Here is a 26,293-nt window from a genome sequence, read left to right on the forward strand (position 1 = left end):
TGCTGGTACTGCTATTTCCCTTTGTGGACCCATTCTAGCTCCAGAAAAAAAGGATGCATCTAGCAGAGCCTTTTGCCCTTTCCTTTGGCCAAGGAAATGCAGTGGACATCGTCTAAGAAAGGGAACTTGAACAGTTTAGCACTTTTCACAGCCATAGTATGTTGCTTCATTTTCCAAGACAGCTGGCTACCAATCCCTGCCCAGATATGGCAGAGATGAAGAGCCTGGAGCCTTCCAGATGTTGTTGGATTTCAGCTCTCACCAGCCCCAGCCAGCACAGTCAGGGGTGATGAGAGTTGTAGTCTAACATCTGGAAGGTTACAGGTTCCTTCTTCCCTGGGTGGCCGTGGGCCACTGACCTGGTAAACTGGCCACTTGCCTGGCCTGGCTAGCAAGCTTCCTGACTGTATTCACCTAAATTAAAGATGTTGTGAGAAACAGACATTGAAATGTGCCAAAACCCACCCACCCCCCAATTTCCAAAACCTTAAAATGTATATATTCCATACTCCTAACGGCTGTGCCACACTGGCTGTCAGTTGCACTGCAAAATCTCCCCGTTATATTTCAGTTCTTGCAGCTCCTGTTTTTTGCCTTCTCAAGTGTCTTAATGTGCCTTCATGTATTGGATTCCCCTTCAAGGTGTGCATTTAGTTCGCTCCTGTTATCCTCCAACAGAGTCCCTCCCCCTTTTGAAACACCTTTCAGGTCTTCTCAAAAGCCATGTTGGTTTGGCATCAACACTGTTCAGATCTGGGTGTGTCAGAATCCGATTGTCTCCCATTTGAAAAGCTTTCCTTTTCCTTGTGCATTGCCTTATCTTCATTGCAGGGGTGGAAAACCTGTGGCCCTCCAGATGTGGAACTACAGTTCCCATCATCCCTGACCATGGTGACCATTTGGGATGGGACTCAAGCAACATCTGGAAAGGGACAGGTTCTCCACCCATTCTTTGTTGTGTCCAAATATAATGTGTTAGCACCAAATGCAGGCTAGCTATTGTAACGCTACTAACACCCCAGTTTATTTACCTCTCCCTGGATGCTCTTTGCTGGCAATTTTTTTTGCATAGCTTAACGGACGTTTTAGTGATTCTTGGTGACAAAGAGTTGTTTACAGTAGTTTGTTGGACTGTTAAAATAAAAATGCAGATCAAACAAGAAAAAAAATCTAGCACTCAGCAGCGAGATTGGCAACAGATGTTTTTATAACATTATGAAAGTCTACGAGCAGATCAAGTGGAACAGAGCTACAGAAAGGCTATACTGGGGCCAAGGATTGCGTTCAGTAAAATTCCACTACAGCTCACAATGCCATTAACATTTTAAAATAGGGGCAGTGTATCCCTTACATTTTGGTATGCCAATTCTTTTCAATCTATAGTCTTGCTTTCACTCCAAAATAAATCTGTGATCTGTAGTTAAGTTCTTATGGGTGGATTATTTTTTTGTTTTATTTTTTGGCTTTCTCAAAAATAGTCCAACTTAGCAAGTTTCTGGAATAGAAATGGAGCCCCAGTTACAAAGTGTGAAAGCACTGAATCTTGCATTTTGTTCGAAGTTCTTCACACACACCTCCTTAAATTTCCGGGGTTTCCTTTCTCCCATTCAGGTTAATTGGTTCTCTTTAGGCAGTTTTATTAATGTTGGCTCAAAATCTGTCCGCATTTTGCACAGAAAGGATTTATAGGAACTTTCCTTGACTGAAATTGGATCTTGTTGAGGCGTTATGTGTGCAGGGAGACCCATTCAGAAAAAGGGGGAGAGGCCAAGGTTTTCTTTGGGTTTTGTAAACTGACTGCTTTCTGACCCACTTATTTTTAAAATGGGATGCAGGAGCTAGTTCCCACAAAAGTGTAGAGTCTAGATCAGGCATCCCCAAACTCCGGCCCTCCAGATGTTTTGGCCTACAACTCCCATGATCCCTAGCTAACAGGACCAGTGGTCAGGGATGATGGGAATTGTAGTCCAAAACATCTGGAGGGCCAAAGTTTGGGGATGCCTGGTCTAGATGTTCTCACTCAATATTGCCTTGCTTTTTTGTTTTAAAATTTTTTCTTTCTTAGCTCTCTTATTTTGAGAGTGGATCCTTTTTTTTGGGTCACATCCACACCATAGATCTAAAGCACATGGCTTCCCCAAAGAACCGTGGGAACTGTAGTTTCATCCCCCATAGAGCTACAGTTTCTAGCACTCTTAAATTACAGTTCCTGAGATTCTTTGAGGGAAGCCATGTGCTTTAAATCTGCTTTACGTGTGTAGATGTGACTTGGTTTCTAATTCTCTCATTATTACTACCTGTGGGGGACTCAGATGACATTTCTAGCCTGCCTTTTGGATCCTGTCATAAAACAGTTTAAAAGGAACAGGATGATAAAGAAAGCCACAAAATATGGAACCACCCAGAAGCTGATAAGTATGTCTGGCAACTGAGTATAAATGATGTTGACTGCTGAAACAGCCAGGTTTTCACAGCTTGCCAGAAACCAAGCAGATGGGAAGCCCGGCAGTCAGTCAGTCCTCCAAAAGGGCATTTTAGGGTCCAGGTGCCATGACCTAAAAGGCTCTGTCTCTTGTGCTTGCTTTGCCAAATGTAAGATGGGGGGGGCAGAATACACAGAGCAGGGTTTTTGTTCTGAGGCAGCGTTGGGGAACCTTTCTCGGTTCAAGGAATGCATTATTGCTGACCTGCTCTTGACACCCGCTCTTGACTTGTGGTCTCCGGGGAGACCCACAAGGGGCAGATAGAAAGACCTTAGGAGTCTTGCTTGGCCCCTCGGCCTGAGGTTCCCCATCCATTTTCCAAGTGCATAGGCAGGGCGTGGACCGGTGCTTCTTGTGCTTATAGGGGCAGAGGGGGGTCCTGTGTCTTTTCTGTGCTGTCGCTTGCTGTTCCTACCCACCTGGCACATGCATTTTGAAGAGGGCAAGCCTTCAGAGAAGCCTTGCAAACCTGGTTCAAATGATATGACTTTTGACCCACGTGTGTTGGCCAAGAAGCCTACCGTATGCCGTTGTTCCACAGAACTCCTGTTCCGATGAAAGAGCTCTGAGCAACCATGAATCTTGAGACCCTGCCCGTATATTTGTGTACATGTGTATTAAAAATAGAATCACGCTGATGGTCTCCCCTTGCTGGGGACAACTAACATAGCCTGTTTCTGAGTTGCACAGAGCACTGCCTAGTGCAGTGTTTCTCAACCAGTGTGCCTCCGGATGTTTTGGGACTACAACTCCCATCATCCCTAGCTAGCAAGACCAGTGGTCAGGAATGATGGGAGTTGTAGTCCCAAAACATCTGGAGGCACACTGGTTGAGAAACACTGGCCTAGTGTTCATGTCTGGGATTCTCCTTGGTAGCCTAACTGAAGGTGACTTTCAGACTTATGAGTATTTGCAGGCATGTAATAAACGCCATATGGGGACCCAGGTGGCGCTGTGGTTAAACCACTGAGCCTAGGGCTTGCTGATCAGAAGGTCAGTGGTTCGAATCCCTGTGACGGGGTGAGCTCCCGTTGCTTGATCCCAGCTCCTGCCAACCTAGCAGTTCGAAAGCACATCAAAAATGCAAGTAGATAAATAGGAACCGCTATAGCGGGAAGGTAAACGGCGTTTCCATGTGCTGCTCTGGTTTGCCAGAAGCGGCTTTGTCATGCTGGCCACATGACCTGGAAGCTATACACCGGCTCCCTCGGCCAATAACATGAGATGAGCGCGCAACCCCAGAGTCGGTCACGACTGGACCTAATGGTCAGGGGTCCCTTTACCTTTAATAAACGCCATAAAGTGTGATTAGGAAGAGTGTGTTGGGTGCCTGGTTTGAAAAACAACCACCCCAGTGTTCTGATGCAGATACCTGTGTTAGATAGTCTCCTTCCCTGCAGAACAGGATTCACTGGGAGATACCAATTTGCACCCTGCTTTGGTGCAATTACACTTTGAAGTAATACATTCATCATCCTGAAACTCTGGGCTATTTTGGGAAGCTAATTGTTGGAAGAAGGCTCATTGTTTTTGTTGTTACGATATTTATTTTTTGAGTTTTAATATTGTAAACTGCCTTATGATCCTCGGATGAACAGCAGTATGAAACTTTAATAAATGCAACCGCTGCTACCACGATGTGAAATGGTTAGATGTTTTTCAAACTCAAAAGGAAAGGTATAGGCCTGCCAGATTTTGGAGGAAAGGGGTCAAGCGGGAGATATGTCAAGGTGACTGCTTAAAGCTGTAATATCATACTCCTCACCTATGAGTAAGCCTCTTTGAACACAACGCGGGTGGCGTCTGAGTGTAGAATTGCGCTGTAAATATAAACACGGGAAGACTAGAGTATTGGATGAAAGGGCATTCACATGAGGGGCAGATGGAGGGGGGGCAAGGGAACATTGGTGGCTGTAGAGCAGGCATCCCCAAACTGCGGCCCTCCAGATGTTTTGGCCTACAACTCCCATGATCCCTAGCTAACAGGACCACTGGTCGGGGAAGATGGGAATTGTAGTCCAAAACATCTGGAGGGCCAAAGTTTGGGGATGCCTGCTGTAGAGGGAAAATGTTCAGGGAAGAGCATAGAAAGAAGAGAAAACAATTGCAGAGCATCAAGTCAGTGGAAATGTCTGAAAACACACAAACTTAAAATGAAGACAAAAACAGAGAAGCCAGTGAAGGTCTGTGAGAAGTATGTCGGGACAAAACCAGGGTGGGAGGAGAAGAGGGAAATGGACAAATCATTTTTAGTAGTGTCTGCAGCAACTGATGGCTATGCAGCTGAAAAATGCTCTCCTGCCAGTGTTAGTGACAAAGCAAGAATCCGTTTGCATGGGGGTTTAGGGGCAAGCTTGCTCCTCACCTATCCGTGCCCCCAGCCCCCAGGGCAGGTACCTCCCACTTTGTGAAATGTGGGTTTTCTGTAGTTTGGGAGCTTGTGCATGAGGGATCACTTTACATATCTGTGTGAAGCTAAATATAGCCGCCTTACGCAGGAGCAGAACAGCTGTGTGGTCATTGTAGCTTCTGGCTCCGATGGCCCAGAGTGAGGGCCAGAACTCGTTTAACTGGAAAGGTAGAGCTTGGAGAACACACTGTTGGTTCATGCAACAGGGTGGTTACCGGCCTGCGTCAACAGTGTCTTTAAAGTTACTTGACATCTCTCTCTTTCTCTCCCCTTCTCTGTGTTTGTTCTCCCCCTTGCAGCCTCTTGCCATTACGAAAACCCAGAGTTCTGGATTTCAGTGACAGTTGTGATTTGCTACTGTGCTTGTGTGTGTGCGCGTGCGTGTGTGGAAATCATTTCTAGTTCAATTCAGTATATTAGCTACGGGACAAGCACTTAATTAAACTTTGTGCTAGGCAAGAATACCCTTCGGCACGAGTCCAAATGCTGCGCTTCGGTATGCAAAAGCTCAACAAAGTCGTCTTTATGCTTTCCAGAGTGCTGCGCGAGAGTGACTTTTTCCAGTGTCTGCCAGTTCTATCTTGTCTGGAGGCAAATGTTTGGGGAAATGTGCTAGATGCCCCTAAGTGGTAGAGGGTCTGGAGTAGTTTTAAATGCCATTGTGTTAAAGCCCAGGTGGCCAATTATTTTCTCCTCTTGTAACTTGAAAGATCAATGAGCCGGATTGCCCTTAATTTTTTTTTTAAGAAGAAGTTTAATTTATTTATTTCATTTGTGAATCGCTTCTCACAAGGCATCCCAAAGCGATTTACTAAAATAATATTCATAAAACATTTGCATATGTAAAATCAATTCAGTTTGAAGACAGATGCCAACCGGGGTAAAGATTTTAGGTTTGTTGAGAGAGGAACGTCTTTAAAGGTAAAGGTAAAGGGACCCCTGACCATTAGGTCCAGTCGTGACCGACTCTGGGGTTGTGCCGAGGGAGCCGGCGAATAGCTTCCGGTCATGTGGCCAGCATGACAAAGCCGCTTCTGGCAAACCAGAGCACCACATGGAAATGCAGTTCCTATTTATCTACTTGCATTTTGACGTGCTTTCGAACTGCTAGGTTGGCAGGAGCTGGGACCGAGCAACGGGAGCTCACCCCGTCACAGGGATTCGAACCGCCGACCTTCTGATCAGCAAGCCCTAGGCTCAGTGGTTTAACCACAGCGCCACCTGGGTTTGAAGACGGATGCCAACCGGGGCAAAGATTTTAGGTTTGTTGAGAGAGGAACGTCTTTAGCAGGTGCCAAAACGCAATAGAGAAAGCATCTGTCTGGTATGCAATGGGAGGATGGTCCAAAGGGCAGGTGATTCCAATAGCATGCAGAATGGACCTCCTGATATGATGGTGCCTGCAGGATGCCCTCTCCTGTAGGATGCAATGATCCGCTTGGGCATGCAGGCAGCGAGCTGATCTTGTAGGTTATCCTGGTCCCAAGGTGTGTAGGGTTTTGTACACCTTATACCTAGCCTGGTATCTAATTGGCAGCTGGTGCAACTAATAGCAGTTGTAGGGTGGTTTGCATTGTGGACTGTGTTGCTGGAGGACGTTTCGGTGCCCCCCCCCCATGGCAACTTACAAAGTTTCACATAAGCAAACTGGGCAAGTTCACTTCTCTCCAGGAGCTCACACATGACAACAGCAGTCAACTCTTTTTGTGAACATAGTTGCAGGACCACACTAATTTAGTAATGCGCACAGTGGTTATTGCACAAATACAGTGGTACCTCGGTTTAAGTACACAATTGGTTCCAGACGTCTGTACTTAAACTGAGGCGTACTTAACCTGAAGCGAACTTTCCCATTGAAAGTAATGGAACGTGGATTAATCCGTTCCAGACAGGTCCGCGGAGTACTTAAACTGAAGTGTACTTAAGCTGAAGTGAACTTTCCCACTGAAAGTAATGGAAAGTGGATTAATCCGTTCCAGACGGGTCCGCGGAGTACTTAAACTGAAAGTACTCAAACCAAAGCGTACTTAAACCGAGGTATGACTGTACCGGCAATAACGCTGTTCAGGTGTTTGCTGAACTATCCTGTTTCCAGTGTCTCTGCCAGTAGTGACCTTTGTGTGTTGAGAAGGAAGATCTGGTGGCGGAGTCATTATGTTTTCAGCTGAATGTGCTTGGCATCCATCAAATGATGAGCCTGTCCCTCAAGAACATTCTGCCAAATGCATTGAAGACCATTCCTTCACACCTCCCACACACTGCCAATAGGAACAGGGGAATTGGGCTGGAGCTGGCATGCGTGTGTGGCCACACTGAGACACTCTTCCCAACAGTGCTCCTTGTCTATGGCCGCCTATGCTTTTTTTTTGCCTGCATTTGTGGATCTCTGGAAAGGCACAGTCTGTAATGGTTGTGATATTTTCATGTCAGGGCATCTCTAGGGACTGACATGCTTTTACGGTGCAAGTGCTAAAGGAGTGTGATAATTTCCCATTCTGTGATACTAGTAACTTCCAAATGTGATGTCCCTTGACGCATCCGCAGTAAATAGCTGCTAGTTAAAAGAGGGGGAAAGGCCCAAAGAGTATTCAGATACATTAGGAATGTTCTCCTCATTGATGGAATAATAAGTCAGGCTGTGACTGGTGCTTTCTGTGCCTTGATTTCCCTCTTAAGCAAGTGATAATGTGCTTTGCACCATGTCTGGCAAGAGCTGAAGGTTGTGGAGGTAAGATTTATGAGTTCAGGACACAAAAGTCTGAATATGCTTGCCTCTTAATCTGTAAACAGAACAACCTGCCCGGAGCCCATTTGAAATAAAGCCTCCATCTATCATGCTGTGTTATGAGTATACGTTCTCAAATTACATCTTAAGAAGTCTCAACAGAAATTGGCTGTATTCAGAGCAATACTAGTAAGAATATAGGGAATACCTGCACCTCTCTGACTCCGGATATGGATATACATTTCCTCCTTAGTATTATTAATGTGGAGAGCTTTTTAAAGCATCCAATCTAAGTGCAACCTGATGGTTACTCAGACAATATTATTACATTTTCAGGCTGTGTGTGTGTTTTGAATGGAGTCCATATTTCTCTTGTCACATATCATTTTTATTGCCAACTGTTTCCCACATGCCCGTTCATGCTGCTTTTTTTTTTTAAGAGGAGGGGATATGTTGTAAGATTAAGCAATATTGAGTAAGGTGAAGCAGTATTGCAAAAGTTACCAGCTAAGATAAACGTGAATGAGGCTTAGTTATCTCAAACAGGTGAGGACGTCAACTTGTGTTTGGCCTGTGCCACTTCAGATGGATGGGGCGGGGCATGGGGGGTCTCTTATGAATGGATGCATGGCACTTACTCTCTGTATCTAGAGAAAACATAGAATTGTAGAGTTGGAAGGGGACCCCAAGGGTCATCTAGTCCAACCCCATGCAATGCAGGAATCTCATACATTCCCTATACTGTACAGTCGTACCTTGGATCTCGAACGTCTCGGCGCCTGAACAAATTGGCTCCCGTACAATCAAAACCTGCAAGTGTGTTTTCCGGTTTTCAAATGATTTTCGGAAGCCGAATGTCTGACATGGCTTCCAATTGGCTGCAGGAGCACTTTGGTTTCCAAACATTTTGGAAGTCGAATGGACTTCCATAACAGATTCCGTTCGACTTCCAGTGTACGACTGTACATGGAAAACTCATATGTCAAGGAGAACGTTTCTTTCATAGCCTCCCTGACATTCTAAGTATGAATAATAATTGGTTTTTCTTTACAGCATTCCATCATGAGAGCTCCAATCAGCAGTCTGAAAGGGTGCAGGCCGGGACCAGTTGTACCTTATTGCCTATTTGTTTTTAAATCAAATGATTTATTCTCTCACAAACATCTTCTGAACCATCTTTAGGCAGCAGTTCACCTCTTAAATCAAGCCGAGGGAAAAAGCTGCCCAATCTTTCCCAGGAACTAGAATAAGGGAGAGATTAGTTGCATCTTGTGGATGCAGTGCAGGTGTGGCAGAACATTTGGTGCTCTAGAAGTTGCTGAACTGAGACTTCCATCATCCCTGGCCTTTGGCCATGCCTGCTGGGGCTGATGGGAGTTGTAGTCCAGTGACAAGTGGAGAGCCAAAGGTTCTTCACAACTGGTGTAGAAGATCTAAAATGGATTTTCCTCCAATGTTGTGTTCAAAAGCCACCTCCTAGAAATCCTCTTTTCCAAATTAGTGGAGGAAGATTTAAAACTGGATCTTTAGCATCCGTATTTGACAACTCGGTGAGGCAGGTTAGGCTGAGAGCTAGGAATTGGTCCAATATCACCCCAGTGGATCAGTGAATCTTCGCCAGCATCCTAACCATTGCACTGTACTGCCTCTTTTGTGGCCGTAGATAGGTTTCTAACTTGCAGGACAGCAGTAATCTCCAAAACTGCTGAGAATCTTACAGAGAAGTTGGTGAAAGTGGCTGCTGGAGACTAACTGATGTAATGTTGCTGGCATTCTACTGAACTTTAACTGCTGTATGTAATTGTGTGTTACTGGAAGAACTTGCAGTGACCTTTTGGTTAATACACATAAACTGCCTTTGACTTTGTCTCTCTTGAATCTGCTGCCTTTCATTGATTCTCATTGGATGTTTGCAAGTTCCAGTATTATGAAGTACCCTTTAGTTCCTCTTCCACCCCCACCTCAACTGAAAATCCTCAGACACTGCCGCCTTTCCTTGCAGGGGAGATCCTGCAACCTGTTGATCATTTTCTGGTCCCTTTGCCATACACCTCTTCCAGCTCTAAGGCACCTGCTTTTTGGAGGTTGGGCAAACCATGCATCCAAGACGTTGGGTTGTAGCCAGCTAACTTTTACTCAGATCCATTAATTTCAATAGGTCTACTCTAAGTTGGTCTACTGGGTACTAAGAGCAAAGCATCCCAGGGTTCCCTGGGAAGAGGGATGGATGGATTAAATCACTCAAGGAACTCTTTCTCTGGGAGAGGAAATAGGGGTTTCCTAACAACTCTCGGCAACCTTAACACTTCCCAGGATTCCTTGGAGGAATCCCTGGCTGTTAAATTGGTATCGTGGTGATTTTAATACTGCAGATGTTCCCCTAAGTATAAGGCAGCTTCCTGTGACTCTTGGTATGGCTCCATAGGACATATTTATTCATTTATTTTATTTACGTACCACCCTTTATACAAAGATCCCAGGCTGGTGTACAACATTCAGAACACAATAGATGGAGCATAATAAAAACATAATGCACATCATCATCATCATCATCACCACAACAACAACAGTCCCCCACCCACATTTAATAGGCCATAGATTATTTAATGGCCAAAGGCCTGGGTAAAGAGCAATGTCTTTGCCTGGTGCTTAAAGTCATATAATGATGGCACTGGGTGAGCCTCTCCGGGGAGAGCATTCCACAGTCGGTGTCAGGGGCTCTGCTTCCTCCCCCCTTGGCAATAGATAAGCAGTACAAAGAGAAAGCAGTCTCTTACCAGTAACAGAACTCTTTAATGAACGCAGCAAAAGAACAAGCGACTCTTCTCAGAGTGCAGGTGCTCCCAATTAAGGTTTCCCCCACTTCCCTCTAGTCACTTCTGTCCTCTCGTCTCCTAGCCACCCGATTTCTCAACCATTGAGCGTTTTGCGCAGTTACAGTGGTACCTCGGTTTACAAACACAATTGGTTCAGGAAGTCTGTACCTGAAGCGTACTTTCCCAATGAAAGTAATGGAAAGTGGATTAATCCGTTCCAGACGGTCCGTGGAGTACTTAAGCCTTAGTGTACTTAAGCTGAAGCGAACTTTCCCATTGAAAGTAATGGAAAGTGGATTAATCTGTTCCAGACGGGTCCACGGAGTACTCAACCTGAAGCGTACTTAACCCGAGGTATGAGTGTAATTGGTTCCGGAAGTCCGTACCTAACCTGAAGCGTACTTAACCTGAACTTTCCCATTGAAAGTAATGGAAAGTGGATAAACCGTTCCAGATGGGTCCGCAGAGTACTTAAACTGAAAATACTCAAACCGAGGCTTACTTAAACCGAGGTATGACTGTACCTTATCTAATCTCCTAGCCTTGGGACTGAGAGGCTAGGAGGCTGCACATCTTCCAGTGATAGAGAGTCTGCTAGCTCACTCTCTTCCCATTCTTCTTCTTCTTGCTGTTTACCTCCCAGTTCTGCCCAACTGTTGTCTTGCAAACTGTGCCCCTCTGTGAGCCATTGTTCCAAATCAACACTCCTGCACTGCTCCTGTGGAGTTTCAGGATCCTGGCCATGAGCAGGGGGAGGGGGAGGCTCCCACCATTCCTCACCAGAGTTGAACTCCTCAGCCTGGTCTCTGACAGTCGGGGAGCCACCACAGTAAAAGCCTGTTCTCATGTTGCCACCCTCCAAACCTCTTGGGGAGTGAGGGCATGGAGAAGGGCCTCAGATGACAAGCACAGGGTTTGAGTCTGTTTGTATGGGGAGAGTCAGTCCTTAAGGTTATGAGGTCCTGAGCCATGTAAGGCTTTATAGGTCAGCACCAGCACTTTGAATTGGGCCTAGAAACTAATTGGCTGCCAGCTTGAACTGTATATGTATGGCGTCAATAAGTAAGGTAAAGGACCCCTGGACGGTTAAGTCCAGTCAAAGGCGACTATGAGGTTGTAGTGCTCATCTTGCTTTCAGGCCAAGGGAGATAGTATTTGCCCACAGACAGTTTTCCGGGTCATGTGACCAGCATGACTAAACCGCTACTGGCGCTCGGAGGACCATGACAAGTGCCAGAGCGCACAGAAATGCCGTTTACCTTCCCACTGCAGCGGTACCTATTTATCTACTTGCAGTGGTGTGCTTTCTAACTGCTAGCTTGGCAGGAGCTGGGGCAGAGCAACGGGAGCTCACCCCATCGCGGGGATTCGAACCACTGACCTACCGATCAGCAAGCCCAAGAGGCTCAGTGGTTTAGACCAGTGTTTCTCAACCAGTGTGCCTCCAGATGTTTTGGGACTACAACTCCCATCATTCCTGACCACTGGTCTTGCTAGCTAGGGATGATGGGAGTTGTAGTCCCAAAACATCTGGAGGCACACTGGTTGAGAAACACTGGTTTAGACCACAGCGCCACCCACATTACTACCAACAGTAAGAATGACTCTTACTTGATGAATGACTCTTGTTTAGGGCCCGTCTACATCAGTATTGGCCACACTGACTGGCAGCAGCGCTCCAGGGTTCCAGACGAGTCTTCCCACCAGCCCTACCTAGAGACGTTGGGAATTGAACCTCAGCCTTTCTGCCTCACTGAACTATATCCCTTCCCCCCCTCTCCAAGGGGAGCTGTTTTATGCATTCACCTTTGCCTCCTAGCATTCTTGGACCCCCTGAAGTTCCCTTCCCTCTTTCCTATTTGTATACTCTTCAGAACAGGGGACAAGGCTGTCTTCAGAGGCTGCTGCATTACAAATTATTCATCACAATTTTTGTTCTGCCTTTTGGGGGGGGGGGTAGGAGGGGTGGCACTGTTAATGCTGTGCTCTCAGCCCTGAGCCCGTCTGAATAATTCAAAGGAGTTAAGAAGTGGGAGAAGAGGCAGGTGCCACTGCCTGTGTTTTTCCTTCCTTTTTATTGTAGGCACTTCCTTTTTTTCTTTTTTGTTACCTAGGAAACCAGCGTTGGCTGGCATGTTGATGATCAGGTGGAATCCAAAGTAGTTTCAGCTGTCAAAGGTGTATTCCACCTCTCTGAAATTATGTCTGCTGATCAATTGAATAGCCCAGGCTTTTATCACCTTTGCTAAGTTATGGACACCTTCCCTCTAGCTCCACTCCTCCTTTCTAAGTTTTGGTCTAAATCTGCAGTCCAAATGCATGTATATAATTATCTCTTTGAAATAGTGTCAGATGTTAATGGGTCCTCAATGTGTCTTAATCAGAGTTCTAAGACATGAAGAAAAGCATTGATGGTCCTCTAAAGGTGTTACTCAGACATAATAACCCCTATTCACATGAACAAGAAATTTAAAAATGCTGGGGTGTGGGGAGTCATATTCCCTGACTCCCTTGGCTCATTCTTACAATCAGAGTTCATCTCCGACTGCCTCCGTCAAGAAGGGATGGAGATGACTTTCACTGTTCTCTTGCCTAGATCTCTTGGATTATTGGGATCATCTAGAATATTCTTTATTGTAATCTTTGTACGAAATGTTCCTTTCATATCTCCAATTTTCTTGTTTTTCCCATTCTGTTGTTTTCCTTTATTTCTTTGCATTGTTCGTTTAAGAAGGCCCTCTTGTCTCTCCTTGTTATTTTTTGGAAATCTGCATTCAATTTCCTGTATCTTTCACTAGCTCCCTCGCATTTTGCTTGCCTTCTCTCCCCTGCTATTTGTAAGGCCTCATTGGACAGCCACTTTGCTTTCTTGCATTTCCTTTTCATTGGGATGGTTTTCATTGCTGCCTCCTGTATAATGTTACGAGCCTCCATACATAGTTTTTCAGGCACTCTGTCCACCAAATCTAAATCCTTAAACCTGTTCCTCACTTCCACTGTGTATTCACAAGGGATTTGATTTAGATTGTGTCTTACTGGCCCAGTGGTTTTTCCTACTTTCTTCAGTTTAAGCTGGAATTTCACTGGAAGGACAGATCCTGAAGCTGAGGCTTCAATACTTTGGCCACCTCATGAGAAGAGAAGACTCCCTGGAAAAGACCCTGATGTTGGGAAAGATTGAGGGCACAAGGTGAAGGGGACGACAGAGGATGAGATGGTTGGACAGTGTTCTCGAAGCTACCAACATGAGTCTGACCAAACTGCGGGAGGCAGTGGAAGACAGGAGTGCCTGGCGTGCTCTGGTCCATGGGGTCACGAAGAGTCGGACACGACTAAACAACAACAGAATATTCTTGGTCTGTCTTTTCCATTGGGCTACTGAAAGATTGTCTTCAATCTCTTTCAGTCTTTTAAAATGACGTAGTGCCGATGACAGAACTGTTTGAGGAGTCCTGGCATTATGGACATCTCTTAACTCGGTGGTGTTCGCATGGTTAATACAGCCATTCTGTCTTATGCCCCACCATGTTTGCAAAGATATCCTCTGTTGCCTAGCTGACATTCCCTTTGATTCTCTTAGCTTTCTAGTGAGCCCCTGCATCACACACAGGTGCTGTTTTTTTTGTTTTTATGGAATTCTGAAATCCACCAAAATAATACAGTATTACCACTGTGTGAAAGGGATATTTTTAAGAGATCCTGGTCTTAGCAGAGACTGTTGACCTTACCACACCCCTTTGATTTAGTTGCTGAGTCAGTCCTCCAACTGTGTAAAAAAAATGGGAGTGGAAACAGGTTAATGAGTTGTTTTCCCAGATACCCCCTCAAATCATGTTCCTGGAAATGTACATTGATGTTTGCAAGGAAGGTGTGCGTGCAAATAATTCAGGGAGAACTTAATTAATAGTTACATTATGAATGGAGGGGCAATGAAAGAAGTGTCGGCTTTAACCCCAAAAAAGAGAGTTTACTTTGGCTCAGCAGCTGCCCACCTGAGGATGTTCAGTAGGGCACGACTTCTTTTGCCATTTACTGACCCCCAGCGGTACTTCGACATCTTCCTCCTGGCACCTGGGTGGTGGACATAAGATACTACCAATTTTAGGTGGCGATGGGTGGCTTGTCTGTTGCTTCAGCCCGAGCCTTTAAAGTTAAGCTAGGTTCATTCCTCCATGCAAATTCTCACCTGCAATAACATTCCTGCTGGCCAGCATAGGGTCCACGGAGACTCTGCTGGCTGCTTAGGTCTCCACATGTTTAACTGAGTGGAAGTAAACAAGCCGTCCTTTTGATGCTCCCTATGGAAGAGATTCCACCAGCCTCCGTTCTTTGCAGAGTTAAATGGGAAACAAAAGAACACTGTTGTTTTTTTCTGCTGTGAATTCATCCGGCTCTTTCTAGGAAGGAAAAGCTGCCCTCAGTTATACCGTAGCCCGGACAATGTTGTCTTTTGAGAATCGTTGTCTTGAAACAGAGGTTGAGTTGTCACTATCATACCTTTTACAAGAACGGTTGTTGGGATTTAGTTTCCCATAGAGAGATCTATGGCAGGGCAGTGAATGGGCCTCTTTCTCTTCAAATGACAGGAAAATAATTTGTCACGAGTGGTTTGCAGGCATTTTTCCCTTTGAGGAGGTTCTTTTTGATGATTCTTCCCATAAACCCTGAAAAGTTTTTTTTAAAATATATATAATGCTAGCTGGTAACATTTGCATTAATTTTATAGCAATTACAGGCATGTTGTTTTTAGTTTCCTTGCATAGGCTGTAGCTAGGGGTGTATATGGCATTTGCAGTTTTCCCTATAAAGCAGACCCCCCCCCAAGAGTGATCCTCCTGCACAGCAGCTGTGACCCAGCAGTTCCAGACCCCTCCAGATCTCCTGTCTAGGATTGCCAAAGAAGTCTGAATTTGGGTCTTACAAAAGCAGGTTTACTGGCTTCTTTTGATCTCTTCTGAGAAGGGGAGTGTAGCTGTTGATGGTTTTTATTCAGTTTGATGAAACTATATTGGAATGAGACGTGCTCAGATACACGCTACATAATGCCTGTGCTCGGCGGAGATTATATAGCGTACGTAGGCGGGTTCAGAATTCAAAAAGGATCTTGTGGACCTGGAAAAGTGATTCAAAGGATCACTCAATTGGAGCATCTTCTCTCTGAGAAAAGATTAAAGTGTTCGACATTTCTTAGTTCGTTTCAAGTCATGGCGGTGGGTGGGGATGAAGGCACACAATAGGGGAGGGATGGGGGAGCCCCGTTTCCCATCAACCCCAGTAGTCAGGCAGTCAAGTTGGAATCCAGCAGTGTCCAGAGGGAGACGGACACTCTTTCCCTGCAAGTGGGACTTGTAAAATACCGGTATGTGTGATGCCGAGAAAGTGGGTAGAGAGGATCTGTCTCTTTCCTACAAAATCAGAACATTGCAAAACTGGTTGATCAGTTTACGACCGACAAAGGAAGTATTGCTTCCCACAAGGCATAATTTGAAATCTGCTGCTGCAAAATGTGGTGTGAGCTTCTTTTTAAAAGGGGGCTGGAAAAAAATTATGGGGGAAGGATCTATTAATGGCCATTGGCCAGAATATTTAATGGGACCTCCAGTTGATGATACCTACGGCACTTGGCATTTATGTAGCACTTCAAGTGATCAGTGTGCTTCTCATATAATCCCTGCAGCAGACCTATGAATTGTTTTCAGCCCAAGATTGTAAATGGGGTTCTGAGCTGGAGAGAATGTGGCTTTTTGCTGCATAGTGAAATTTCAACCAGTGATTTCCCAGATTGCAGCTGGGTGGCTTAATGGCAAAGAGGTTCTAACCACCAGTTATTAATTGGTTACCATTATCAATACCCCACCTTTTAAGATACAAATCCTTCCAAGGCAGCCTACAAGTAATATCAAAATACATTTTAAAAGCCACAGTAAACGATATGTTTATATTGTTTATTATGGCTTTTAAAATGTATTTTGATGTTATTTGTAAGCGTCTGTGTGCGCGAGCGCGATTGTGTATTTATCACAATCCTTTCCACAGAGCAAGAGGCTCTAGATGGCTTTCTATTGGAGGGTGGGGGGCAATAGTGGGGGAAAGCTGATGGCTGAGTTGCCCATTGTTGGACCTCCCAGAAGCATCTTGTTTGCCCTTGGACCAGATGAGCCATCAGTCTGACCTAGCAGGGCTGCTCTGAGGTTTCGCTAATTCGGCTTTCTTCCTGTTTTGGTTCTGCAGCTAAACAGAAGTTGCTAACGTCAATCAGATAGCAGCCGCCTGAAGCTTCCACCCTGATGATCTTGCTAGTCCCACCCGTGGGTATTAGCCAGAAAACCCCAGATTCATTGATCTTGGGAAATACACTTTCAGGAGATGCTGACACCTCCACCTGGCCCTAGCCCCACCCTACAATGAAATACCAGCTGGCACTTTGGTCAGGAACATGGCCTTGAGGAGTGGAACAGTTTTCTCTTAAAGAATACCATAGAGAATTACACCCAACATAAAGAGTTGTTTGATGGAGCAATTTGTATTTCCTCCTCAAAATAAACAAACCATCATTCCACTTCAGAATGACTCCAAGTAGTCTTTTGATGATTTGGAAGTGAAGGGGGATAGATGTATTTCTATCCTAGAACTGTAGCATCGAGAGGGACCCCAAGGCTCACCTATTCCAACCACCCGGTGAATATATATATGAGTTTCTAACACTGGCGAGAACACGATGGTGTCTAACTTACTTTTTTGCCCAAGGGCGTTTCCACCCAATCTAAACCTCCTCTAGTCCTGGCCCCCAACCTTATGCATTCCCCCTCCCAGACCCGCCAAGGGTTATTTCCCCCCCTTTCCCTCCCTCTACCCATTTCTTGCCCAGGCCCCTGGTTGGCAATATTGCCATTCCCCAAAAACATAAATAAAGCCCCGGTGGATCAGGCCAGTAGCCTTTTTGGTTCAGTACCCTGTTCTCACAGTGGCCAACCAAATGCCAGTGGGAAACCAGTAGGCAGGATTCAAGCACAAGAACACTCCCCACCCCCCATGCAGCCCCTGCCATAGTTTCCAGCAGCTGGTGATACCCAACAACTGACATAGCCCCAACAGAACATGCTCATTCCTCATCTGGGACGATAACTCCAAACCATTTTATTGAATACTGCAACTTCTCACACCGCAGAAAGTAGGGCCGGAAATAGTGGGGATGCTCATATTTGTGGGTTCACAGCAGCTAAACAGGATTTGTAAGGTAATTGGTTTTAACTTGTTAAACCATTTGCATCTGGAGCACACTAAGTGAGATTTGTTCAAACGAGAATGCTTTGCTCTTAGCTAACAAGAAGCACCTGAATTCTGTGCTGTAAACACATGCAGTCATGTCGCGCTGGACTGCTCCTTTCACGAAGGCGGCTAAATTGAAATAGATCTCCCAGCGCCAAGTGAGGCGTATTAATTGCACAGCCTTATTCTATTATCTTTGGCCTAATTTCCCAGAAAATGAAGGCTGCGCGCTGTGGCAAATCATTAGGACATTTGTAACAATCAAGAGTAGCCTTTGCTGTTGTGTGAGGCATTTAGAGCTGTGTCAACTGACCTTTTCATTTGCCCACAATCTGTGCAGCTCCTTTTGGAAAGCTTCTGGTTTGAATCGAAAAGGCGCAGCTTGGAAAATTCCGCTGATTTCTGCCTGCAGGTGGTGTCTAGAACAGGAGACCCCAGGCTGCCAGCCAATAGACCTTGCATTGCAGTTTATAGCCGGCCATACCCAAATTCCTACTGTGGATAAGTTGTTGTTGGAGATGCTAGTGGCAAAAAAGGGCAGGAATATGTGGAATCTGACAACAATTCCAAACGGCTGGCTTTGGTTGCAGGGAGGCAACACCCGCCCTGTGGTGTTAAGGGCAGAACAAGCAGATGAGCGTGAGGATTGTCCATGTCAATTGCACTTGCAATTTGGTGGCCTCTGTTACGGACTTGCCTGAGCCCATTCTCAAGAGAATTCCTTAACACTGTAACTGTGACATCTGAACAATGACTGTTGTGTTTGCTGGTGTGCATTTCCAGCAAGCAGACAATGACTCTGCCTCCAGGAGCTTTTAATCCAATTGTGTTATAGTTAGTCTTAAGGGAGGAGTCATTAAACCACACAGATCACAAGACTTTTTCCCTCTTTAGTGTTAAAGCTTTTTAACTTCAAGCCCGAAGGTGAGTGGGCAGCAAGTTGGAGCTGAGAAGAAAACATCCTCCGCTTTGCAATGCACCAGTTTCCTGGGCTAACCATGTTGTCTAGATGCACTGGTTCTCCCCCCCCCTCTGTCTTGGGTCACTCTTGCTGTCTGCAAGCTTTATTAAAGTGGTCCGTGGCATGCCTCTGGATTGTTGGTTGAGGATGGGAAATGGCACATCCATCACATTAAATGTTCATTGTGATTTTTAACTGTACTTTTCATTTCTCCTTTTTATTTATTACATTGTAGTCGCTGCATTCTGTGGAATTCAAATTGCAATACTGTACAGTAAAATGCAAACGAAGTAATAAAGTGAGATTGAAAATCGTACAGCATCTAGCACAGCACAGTACAATTGCTACAATGGACAAAAAAATCAGATGCTCAGCAATTTTCAGGTGGTCCATCCATGGAGGGGGAAATGTTGGGAGCCTCTGATCTATTTGATCTATTTGATTTATTTTGTTGTGTTGTGTTTTATGATGGGCGTAAAGCCGAATAAACATCTTTTGTTTGTTTTTGTTCTGATCTAAACTTTCTACGAAATGGCTACTAGTCTCTTGGTTCAGAGGCCATGCGCCATAGAATGTCACCTGTCAGGTAGCAAGAACCGTCAGAAGGGCTGTTAGCTTAATTCCCCCAGAAATATCTGGATGGCCATTGTAGGGGGAGACAGGATTGACTTTTGGTATGACAAGCCAGGGCTGCTCCGAACTCCTTGTCTCGAGGAAGGGGGTGAGGATGGGCAGAGAGAGAAAAAAAGGCACACCGGTTAACGGGTTATTGTCTTGTCGTGTGTGTCGTTTCAGGTGCTCTCACAGTTGGCCTTGTGCGACAGTGTCAAACCATTCATGGACGTGACAGGACCTGTATTCCTCCACGGTTGCCTCCTGAGTGGGTCACCACCTTGTTTTTCATCATCATGGGAATCATTTCACTGACTGTCACCTGTGGCTTGCTAGTGGCTTCCCACTGGCGAAGAGAAGCAACTAAATACGCACGCTGGATAGCATTCACTGGAAGTAAGTCTGCCTTTTGGGCTCTGGAGTAGATCTGGCAGCGGGCCAAACCTCTGGGGGGTCACCTTGGCTTTTGGGAAGTCAGCAGAGGAGAGCACCTGTGTTCTGAGATGCTTCCGAGCACCTTCCTTGTAACCTGAAGCCCCATGTGGACCCTCCCTTCCCTGGCAGGAAGCTGAAAACTCTTCTCTGTTTGCAAGAAACCTGCATGTACCGACTCCTTCTCCAGCATAGAAAAGGCCAATGGCAAACCTATAGCATCTGCCATTGGTTTCTGTCACCTGAGAGAAGGAAGGGTTCATTAGATTTTATATTCCCCCAAGGAGGTCTAGGTAGGATACATTCTGAGTTGGGGGGGGGTGAGGGGTAAGGATCTTTTCTCTCACACACAACTAGGTTGCAGTATACTAGTTTCGTCCCTACTGCTAAGCCTAATTTGGGTTCCCCAATAAAGGTCAGCACGCTAACAGTGGAGGCCATGGCTGGCTGAGTGGAACAAAGTGAAAAGGAACATTCCACCGGGCAATAGTTCAGAATTTGTCCACTCCCTTTTCAGGGCCGCCTGAGCCCATGATCAACCACAACATCTTGTGGCAATGAATTGCGGCAGCTAGACTGGTGACTGGGAGCGGCCGCCGAGACCACATAACACCGGTCTTGAAAGATCTACATTGGCTCCCAGTACGTTTCCGAGCACAATTCAAAGTGTTGGTGCTGACCTTTAAAGCCCTAAATGGCCTCAGTCCAGTATACTTGAAGGAGCGTCTCCACCTCCATCGTTCTGCCCGGACACTGAGGTACAGCACCGAGGGCCTTCTGGCGGTTCCCTCGCTGCGAGAAGCCAAGTTACAGGGAACCAGGGAGAGGGCCTTCTCGGTGGTGGCACCCGCCCTGTGGAACGCCCTCCCAACAGATATCAAAAAGGAAAACAACTACCAGACTTTTAGAAGACATTTGAAGGCAGCCCTGTTCAGGGAGGCTTTTAATGTTTAAGAGATTATTGTGTTATATTCTCCTGTTGGAAGCTGCCCAGAGTGGCTGGGGAGACCCGGCCAGATGGGCGGGGTATAAATAATAAATTATTATTATATTATTATTATTTAATACATTGATTAGGCCTCCCACACAGCCAGCCTTTAAGTACAGCTTTGTGCAGCCCATGAAGGTATACAAGGGAAGCCTGCAAGCCCCTGCCGTACAGATCAAAAGGTCTTGAGGCAGGGATGGTGCTGTTTCCCTCATCAAACTCCTTCGTATCCAAAGCGGAAGCAGATTTCCCCTGCTCAGGCGCAGCTCCTCCTTCAAGCCCCGTAAACCAAATATTGGCTACTGCATGGAATGCTGCTGAACATGAAACTCACCGTGCCACACAGGATCCGAAAAGACTCAACAGTCCATGTTTGCATGGCCAATATTCACTTAGTTTTGTCTGCAAGTCAGGCTCATCTGGCAGCTTTTTTTTTTTTAAGTGGCACCTGTTAAGTATGAATGCAGATTAATAGCAATTGCTGCTGAGTTACACAGTACTTGCACTAGTGGCTGGTGCTCTCACAGTTGGAGTCAGTGCTGTTGGAGCTGGTGGGGCATAAGGCAGGGAGGCCAGTGGTAGGTGGGAGTCAGTGCCAGCGACAAGCAGAGCCAATTGCTTCTGGTTTTGCCCCAGTCCTTCTCCCTGCTGAGTTCTACAAGGAGCAATGCTGAAACTGAAGAGGAGGAAGTATACAGCCTGCGCCACCTCTTGAGCTGGTTGCTTAGCAGTTCTTGTTTTATCTGTAAGCCACTTGAGTCCCATCAAGGAAAAAGGCAGGGTATCATTAATAATAATAATAATAATAATAATAATAATAATAATAATAATAATAATGGGCTGTTTGAGGGCAGACTGAAGGTGGTGGGGCATTTGTCCTTATGGAGCAGCCTCCACTGAGCATATGCAAGCTGTCTTTGATCAAAGCCATTTCTCATTCCACAAGTTAGAACTTACCCCATATTCACAAGCCATCAGTCACTGTGGGCTTACTCAGCAGCCCAGGTAGGGAAATTTAAGCTGGACCGATCTCCTTTCACAAATATTTGCCCACCCAGGAAGATCAGAAATCCTGCTTTCCATGAAGCACCCTTCTCCAAACTATTGTGCGTGTTTGAGGGTGGTTAATTGGAAGCTTATCTCTTTATGCAGACTAATTATAACAGATAGGATCCATTTCAAAAATGGTGCACATGCGTGTTTTAATAGGATTCCTTTATTCCCTGCTTTTTGTTCTAGTCAACAACAGTTTCACCTATACCAGAAACCAATTTTCTGCAAGTGTCTGAGCCTAATCTACTGCAGGATTTTGAATATCCCCAAGTAAAAATAATACATTATCTAAAAGACAGACTCAGGATGACCTGGGCAGCTGCATACATTATCACTGAGAGCTAGCGTAAATAGAAAAATGGATAAAAGGGGGAATGAGGCATTGTGGAGTTTTGGGGGGTTCATACTCACCCTTTATTCTTAAATAAAATACTTCTGCAAGTCTGAGTTTCCTTCTAAAGGAATATCAGAAATGGAGTAGAAATGTTGGAGGACAGTACTGTCAGTGGGTACTTGATGGCGGGGCCACGATGGTGAAATAAAACTGCTCAGGTGCAGAGCCGGCCTTTCTCTGAATTCCATTTGCTGGGAGAGGGGAGTGCAACATCCAAGGGGCTCCTTTTGCCCTATTGCCCTGTGGTTGGCTTGCCAGAAACGTCTTGACTTCTGGAAGGCACTCTGGTTCAATGGTAGAGCCATCCAACTCTGATTCTCTACTTTGCATGCAGAAGGTTCTGTACTCAGTCTCTAGTATCCCCCAGTTAAAAGGTTCAGATATCAAGTGATGAGGAAAAACCTCTACCTGAGACCCTGGTGAGCTATTTCCATTTGGAATGGACAGTTGTACCGAGCTAGATGGGTAGATGGTCTGACCAGGTGCATGTCCGCTTCTGATAAGCCATACAATGGGTATAATGCTCCTTTTGTGCTCTACAGCGGGAGGGGAGTGAAGCAGCCGTATTGGGAGGAAGAGCCTGGCCCAAGGCTGAAGGTTATCTGCACTGGGTCAGCAAGCCTAGAGCTTTATCCTGTGTGATTCCTTGGGAACATGAAATTCCCAAGGGCAGGTGTCCCCTCCTTGCCTCACACCTGGGACACACACAGGCAGTGGGATAGGGTAGTAGAATAGGATGAAGGCTTGTTTATTCCAAAGTGTATTGTGCCTCTGACCCGAGCCAAATCAAGCAGCAGCCAAGTGGGCTGTTTTCCAAACCTCCTGGTCAGCTCACACCCTTATCCTGATCTCTTAGCAATGTTCATCATTTGGGTGCCGAATTAACAGAAAGCTTTAAGCTCCCTCTAGTGGTTTCTCAGCTGGCGTCCTCATAAACTGAATTAAGCCTGGATTGGTAGACTCCGTCTGTTTCAGGTAGGTGTCCCATGGCTACTATAGCGTTCTTTCTTTGGCACGAGAAGCCCCCGGTCTCCTAGCTTGTGCCTAGGGTGTGACCACAAAATATTCGTTCCAGTTAGCATACTGCCCCCCCCCTTGAGGTACGGCATATGTGTGTTTTGCATGGAATGTGTACCGTGCTGTCTTTAACTTACTTACACATTTTTACACGCCAACACCCCACCTTTCGTTGAACATTTCCAAGATGGCTTACAGTTAAACCAGGAATTCATGAAAATGCTTTTTTTTAAAAAGCCCCTATTGATAAAACTGTAGGACAGAACATCACACTCAAGAGTCCAGCCATCTAAAATGGAGAGCAACTGAAGGTATCATGATTTACTGTTTGTTTATTGAGCCTGGTTTAATAAGAAGATCTTCAGCTGGCATCTAAAACTCAGGACGGTGTTGGGTAAGTGGCCTTAAGGAGGGTGTTTATTGCTGGAGCATACTGTTTCAGTGGCCTTCACTTGAGCCATTCCTTGCCTGATCTCTGATGATGGTGGTGGGAATGATTGGGTAGTACAGAGGTTACCAACATAGCGCTGATGGGCATACAGGCACCAACAAAGGCCTTCCACGAGGCATTCTGTAATTGAGGTGCCACCACTGAGAAGGCTCTCTACTTGGTAGCTGTTTGCCGCATGCCAGCTGGTGAGGCACCCAAGGAAGTCCCTCTGCCAGAAGGGAAGGGAAGTCCCTCGTATCTGAAGAAGTGTGCATGCACACGAAAGCTCATACCAATGACAAACTTAGTTGGTCTCTTAAGGCAGCGTTTCTCAACCACTGTTCCATGGCACACTAGTGTGCCGCGAGACGCTGGCTGGTGTGCCGCGACGTGCGGTGATGAGAAGGGCGATTTGCGTTGTCACGTGCCTGGCGGCCGCCAATAGCTAACGCTGACCCACCAGAAAGCAATATTTTTCCTCCTCTTTCCCAAAGCTCAGTGCAAACGAGCCTGGCGGCCGCCAATACACAGCGCTGCCCTGCCGGAAAGCAATATTTGGCAAGTGTTTCTTACAGTCATAATTATAATATAGGGTGGCACAGAGTTAAATTTTTTAACTTTTTTAATGGTGGTGTGCCTCGTGATTTTTTTCACGGAACAAGTGTGCCGTGGCCCAAAAAAGGTTGAGAAACACTGTCTTAAGGTGCTACTGGAAGGAATTTTTTTATTTTGTTTTGCCAGAGAATTGTAGGTTTGGAAGAGACCTGTGAGGTTCTCTAGTTTAATCCTTTACTGATGCAGGAAATCTGAGGTTCTTAAGTTACGGGAAGGTATCTATGCAGACAAGTAGTCCTGGTCGGAGTGCCTTACAACTTGGGGGGTACTCAGAGAACAAAGAGCAACATCTATGTAAGAGGATCTGTTGGTTTGAATGCCCACACCGCTCTAAAATCCCAATCCTCTTTCTTGTCCTTTTGAGATGTAGTGGGATGAAACTTCCAAGGTCTGCACTCCATGGTGGCTGTTGTTGTTTAATGCTATGAGCTATCGACATGACTCTCGCTCTCTCACACACCCCAAGGACTAATCCGTGTTCTGTTTTCATTTTCTTCCAGTGATCCTATTCTGCATGGCAGCCCTAATATTTCCCATAGGATTTTATATCAACGAAGTGGGCGGCCAACCTTATAAACTGCCGAACAACACAGTGGTTGGGTCGTCGTACGTACTGTTTGTTTTATCCATTTTCTTTACAATAGTGGGACTTCTATTTGCTGGCAAAGTCTGTTTACCTGGCTGACAAAGGTCTAGATACTGCTTCACTCGGTCATGAAGGAGAGTAGGACGTCCGTCGCTATCTCGGAAGGATGCCTGCGTTGGGCTGCTGCAGTCTTACCGGAACGAGGAGGTCTCTGATGTGTTCTCACTATGCACTTTGGATTTATTTTTGTTTTTGAATGGAGAGCCTTTCCCACAACCAAATACAGACAGACAGCCTTGACTCATCTCCTGAGCGTCTGGATGAGGTCAGGTGTGCACTGTGATAGAAACTAGTGTAGTGGAATAATTCTTTTCTACACTGAGCAGCGTTATTGCCCTCCACCCCCCACCCCCCACCCCCACATCACTGTACTGGACCCATTTTAGATAACTTGACAATTTTGAAAAGTCTCAAAAGTATTTATGAACTTTGGTCGACCAGAGGTTTGCCAAGGGAGTTGGAAGTGGGGCTGGCCTCACTCTCTTTAGGAAATAAGCATCTTCCTTCTGTGATAGGCAAGAAGCATTTGCCGCCAAAAAAACAACAACAACCAACCAACAGCTCAACATTACACTAACTGCATCCTGAAGCCAATTGATCAAAAGATGTTCTCGGAAATCTGTTACAACAAAAACGTCTGCCTGCCATCTCTCTCGCCAACCCCAGTGAGCTCTAGAAACACTGTGGAACGTCACGGTGGCTGGGAATTCTTTATTATATTTATATAAATATAAATATATATATATATATATTGCTGATGCAGTATACAGAATATGTATATATATGTGTGTGTGTGTGCGTGTGTGTGTGCGTGTGCATACACACACACATATATACACACAGACACATGTTTCTGGAAGAGAGCTCTTGAGCGCTTTGCTAGCAAAACACTGTGGTGTGTAAAACTAGAACTCGATAGGAGAGGGGGGAAAGTGAAATAGAAAAACATACACAAAGCCATTTCTCTGAAGGCTGCATAGCTGGGAAAGCCTTCAGTTTACCTCATTCTTTGTAGCAGCCCTTGGTTTTAACAGACGTTTTGTTATAGGTACAAACAACTCCATACTTTTCTAGGTGCAATTATAAGTTAAGCTAAGAGGGTTTTCTTTCTTTCTTTATATGGTAATTTATTTGTATACTGAGGATAGAAGGCAAGTTTGTGTCATACTTTGCCAAGATCCGATCCCAGTATTGGGAAGTTACACTACTTAAATTATGGGCAACTGAAGTGGGTTGGTTCCTCCCCCATCTCTCTCTGTTTCTCTCTCCCCACCCCCCAAACCCTCTTTCCAGCTTGCCAGCTCTTTCTGGCTTCACTTATTAATATGAATTTCTCCACAGAAAATCTACCGTGAGATATCACCTCAAGTTGGCTACATAACGTGAACCGTAGCTTTGTAAAAGCTACAAAGAGGGACATATTCTTCTTTCACGTGCGAGTA

General features: G+C 45.6%; 1 protein-coding gene across 1 annotated transcript in view; it reads left to right on the forward strand.

The window, feature by feature from the left end:
• MOSMO (modulator of smoothened) overlaps nucleotides 1-25,367 on the forward strand; it is a 47,497-nt gene extending 22,130 nt beyond the window's left edge. Inside the window, exons 2-3 of the mRNA XM_035130789.3 lie at nucleotides 19,460-19,672; nucleotides 24,706-25,367. Of these exons, the coding sequence (XP_034986680.1) occupies nucleotides 19,460-19,672; nucleotides 24,706-24,890 (398 nt within the window). The 3' untranslated portion in view covers nucleotides 24,891-25,367. The remainder of the gene's footprint in view (nucleotides 1-19,459; nucleotides 19,673-24,705) is intronic.
• Nucleotides 25,368-26,293: the final 926 nt, after the last annotated feature.

Source organism: Zootoca vivipara, chromosome 13, assembly GCF_965207765.1.
Source record: "Zootoca vivipara chromosome 13, rZooViv2.hap1.1, whole genome shotgun sequence".
Classification (NCBI taxonomy): domain Eukaryota; kingdom Metazoa; phylum Chordata; class Lepidosauria; order Squamata; family Lacertidae; genus Zootoca; species Zootoca vivipara.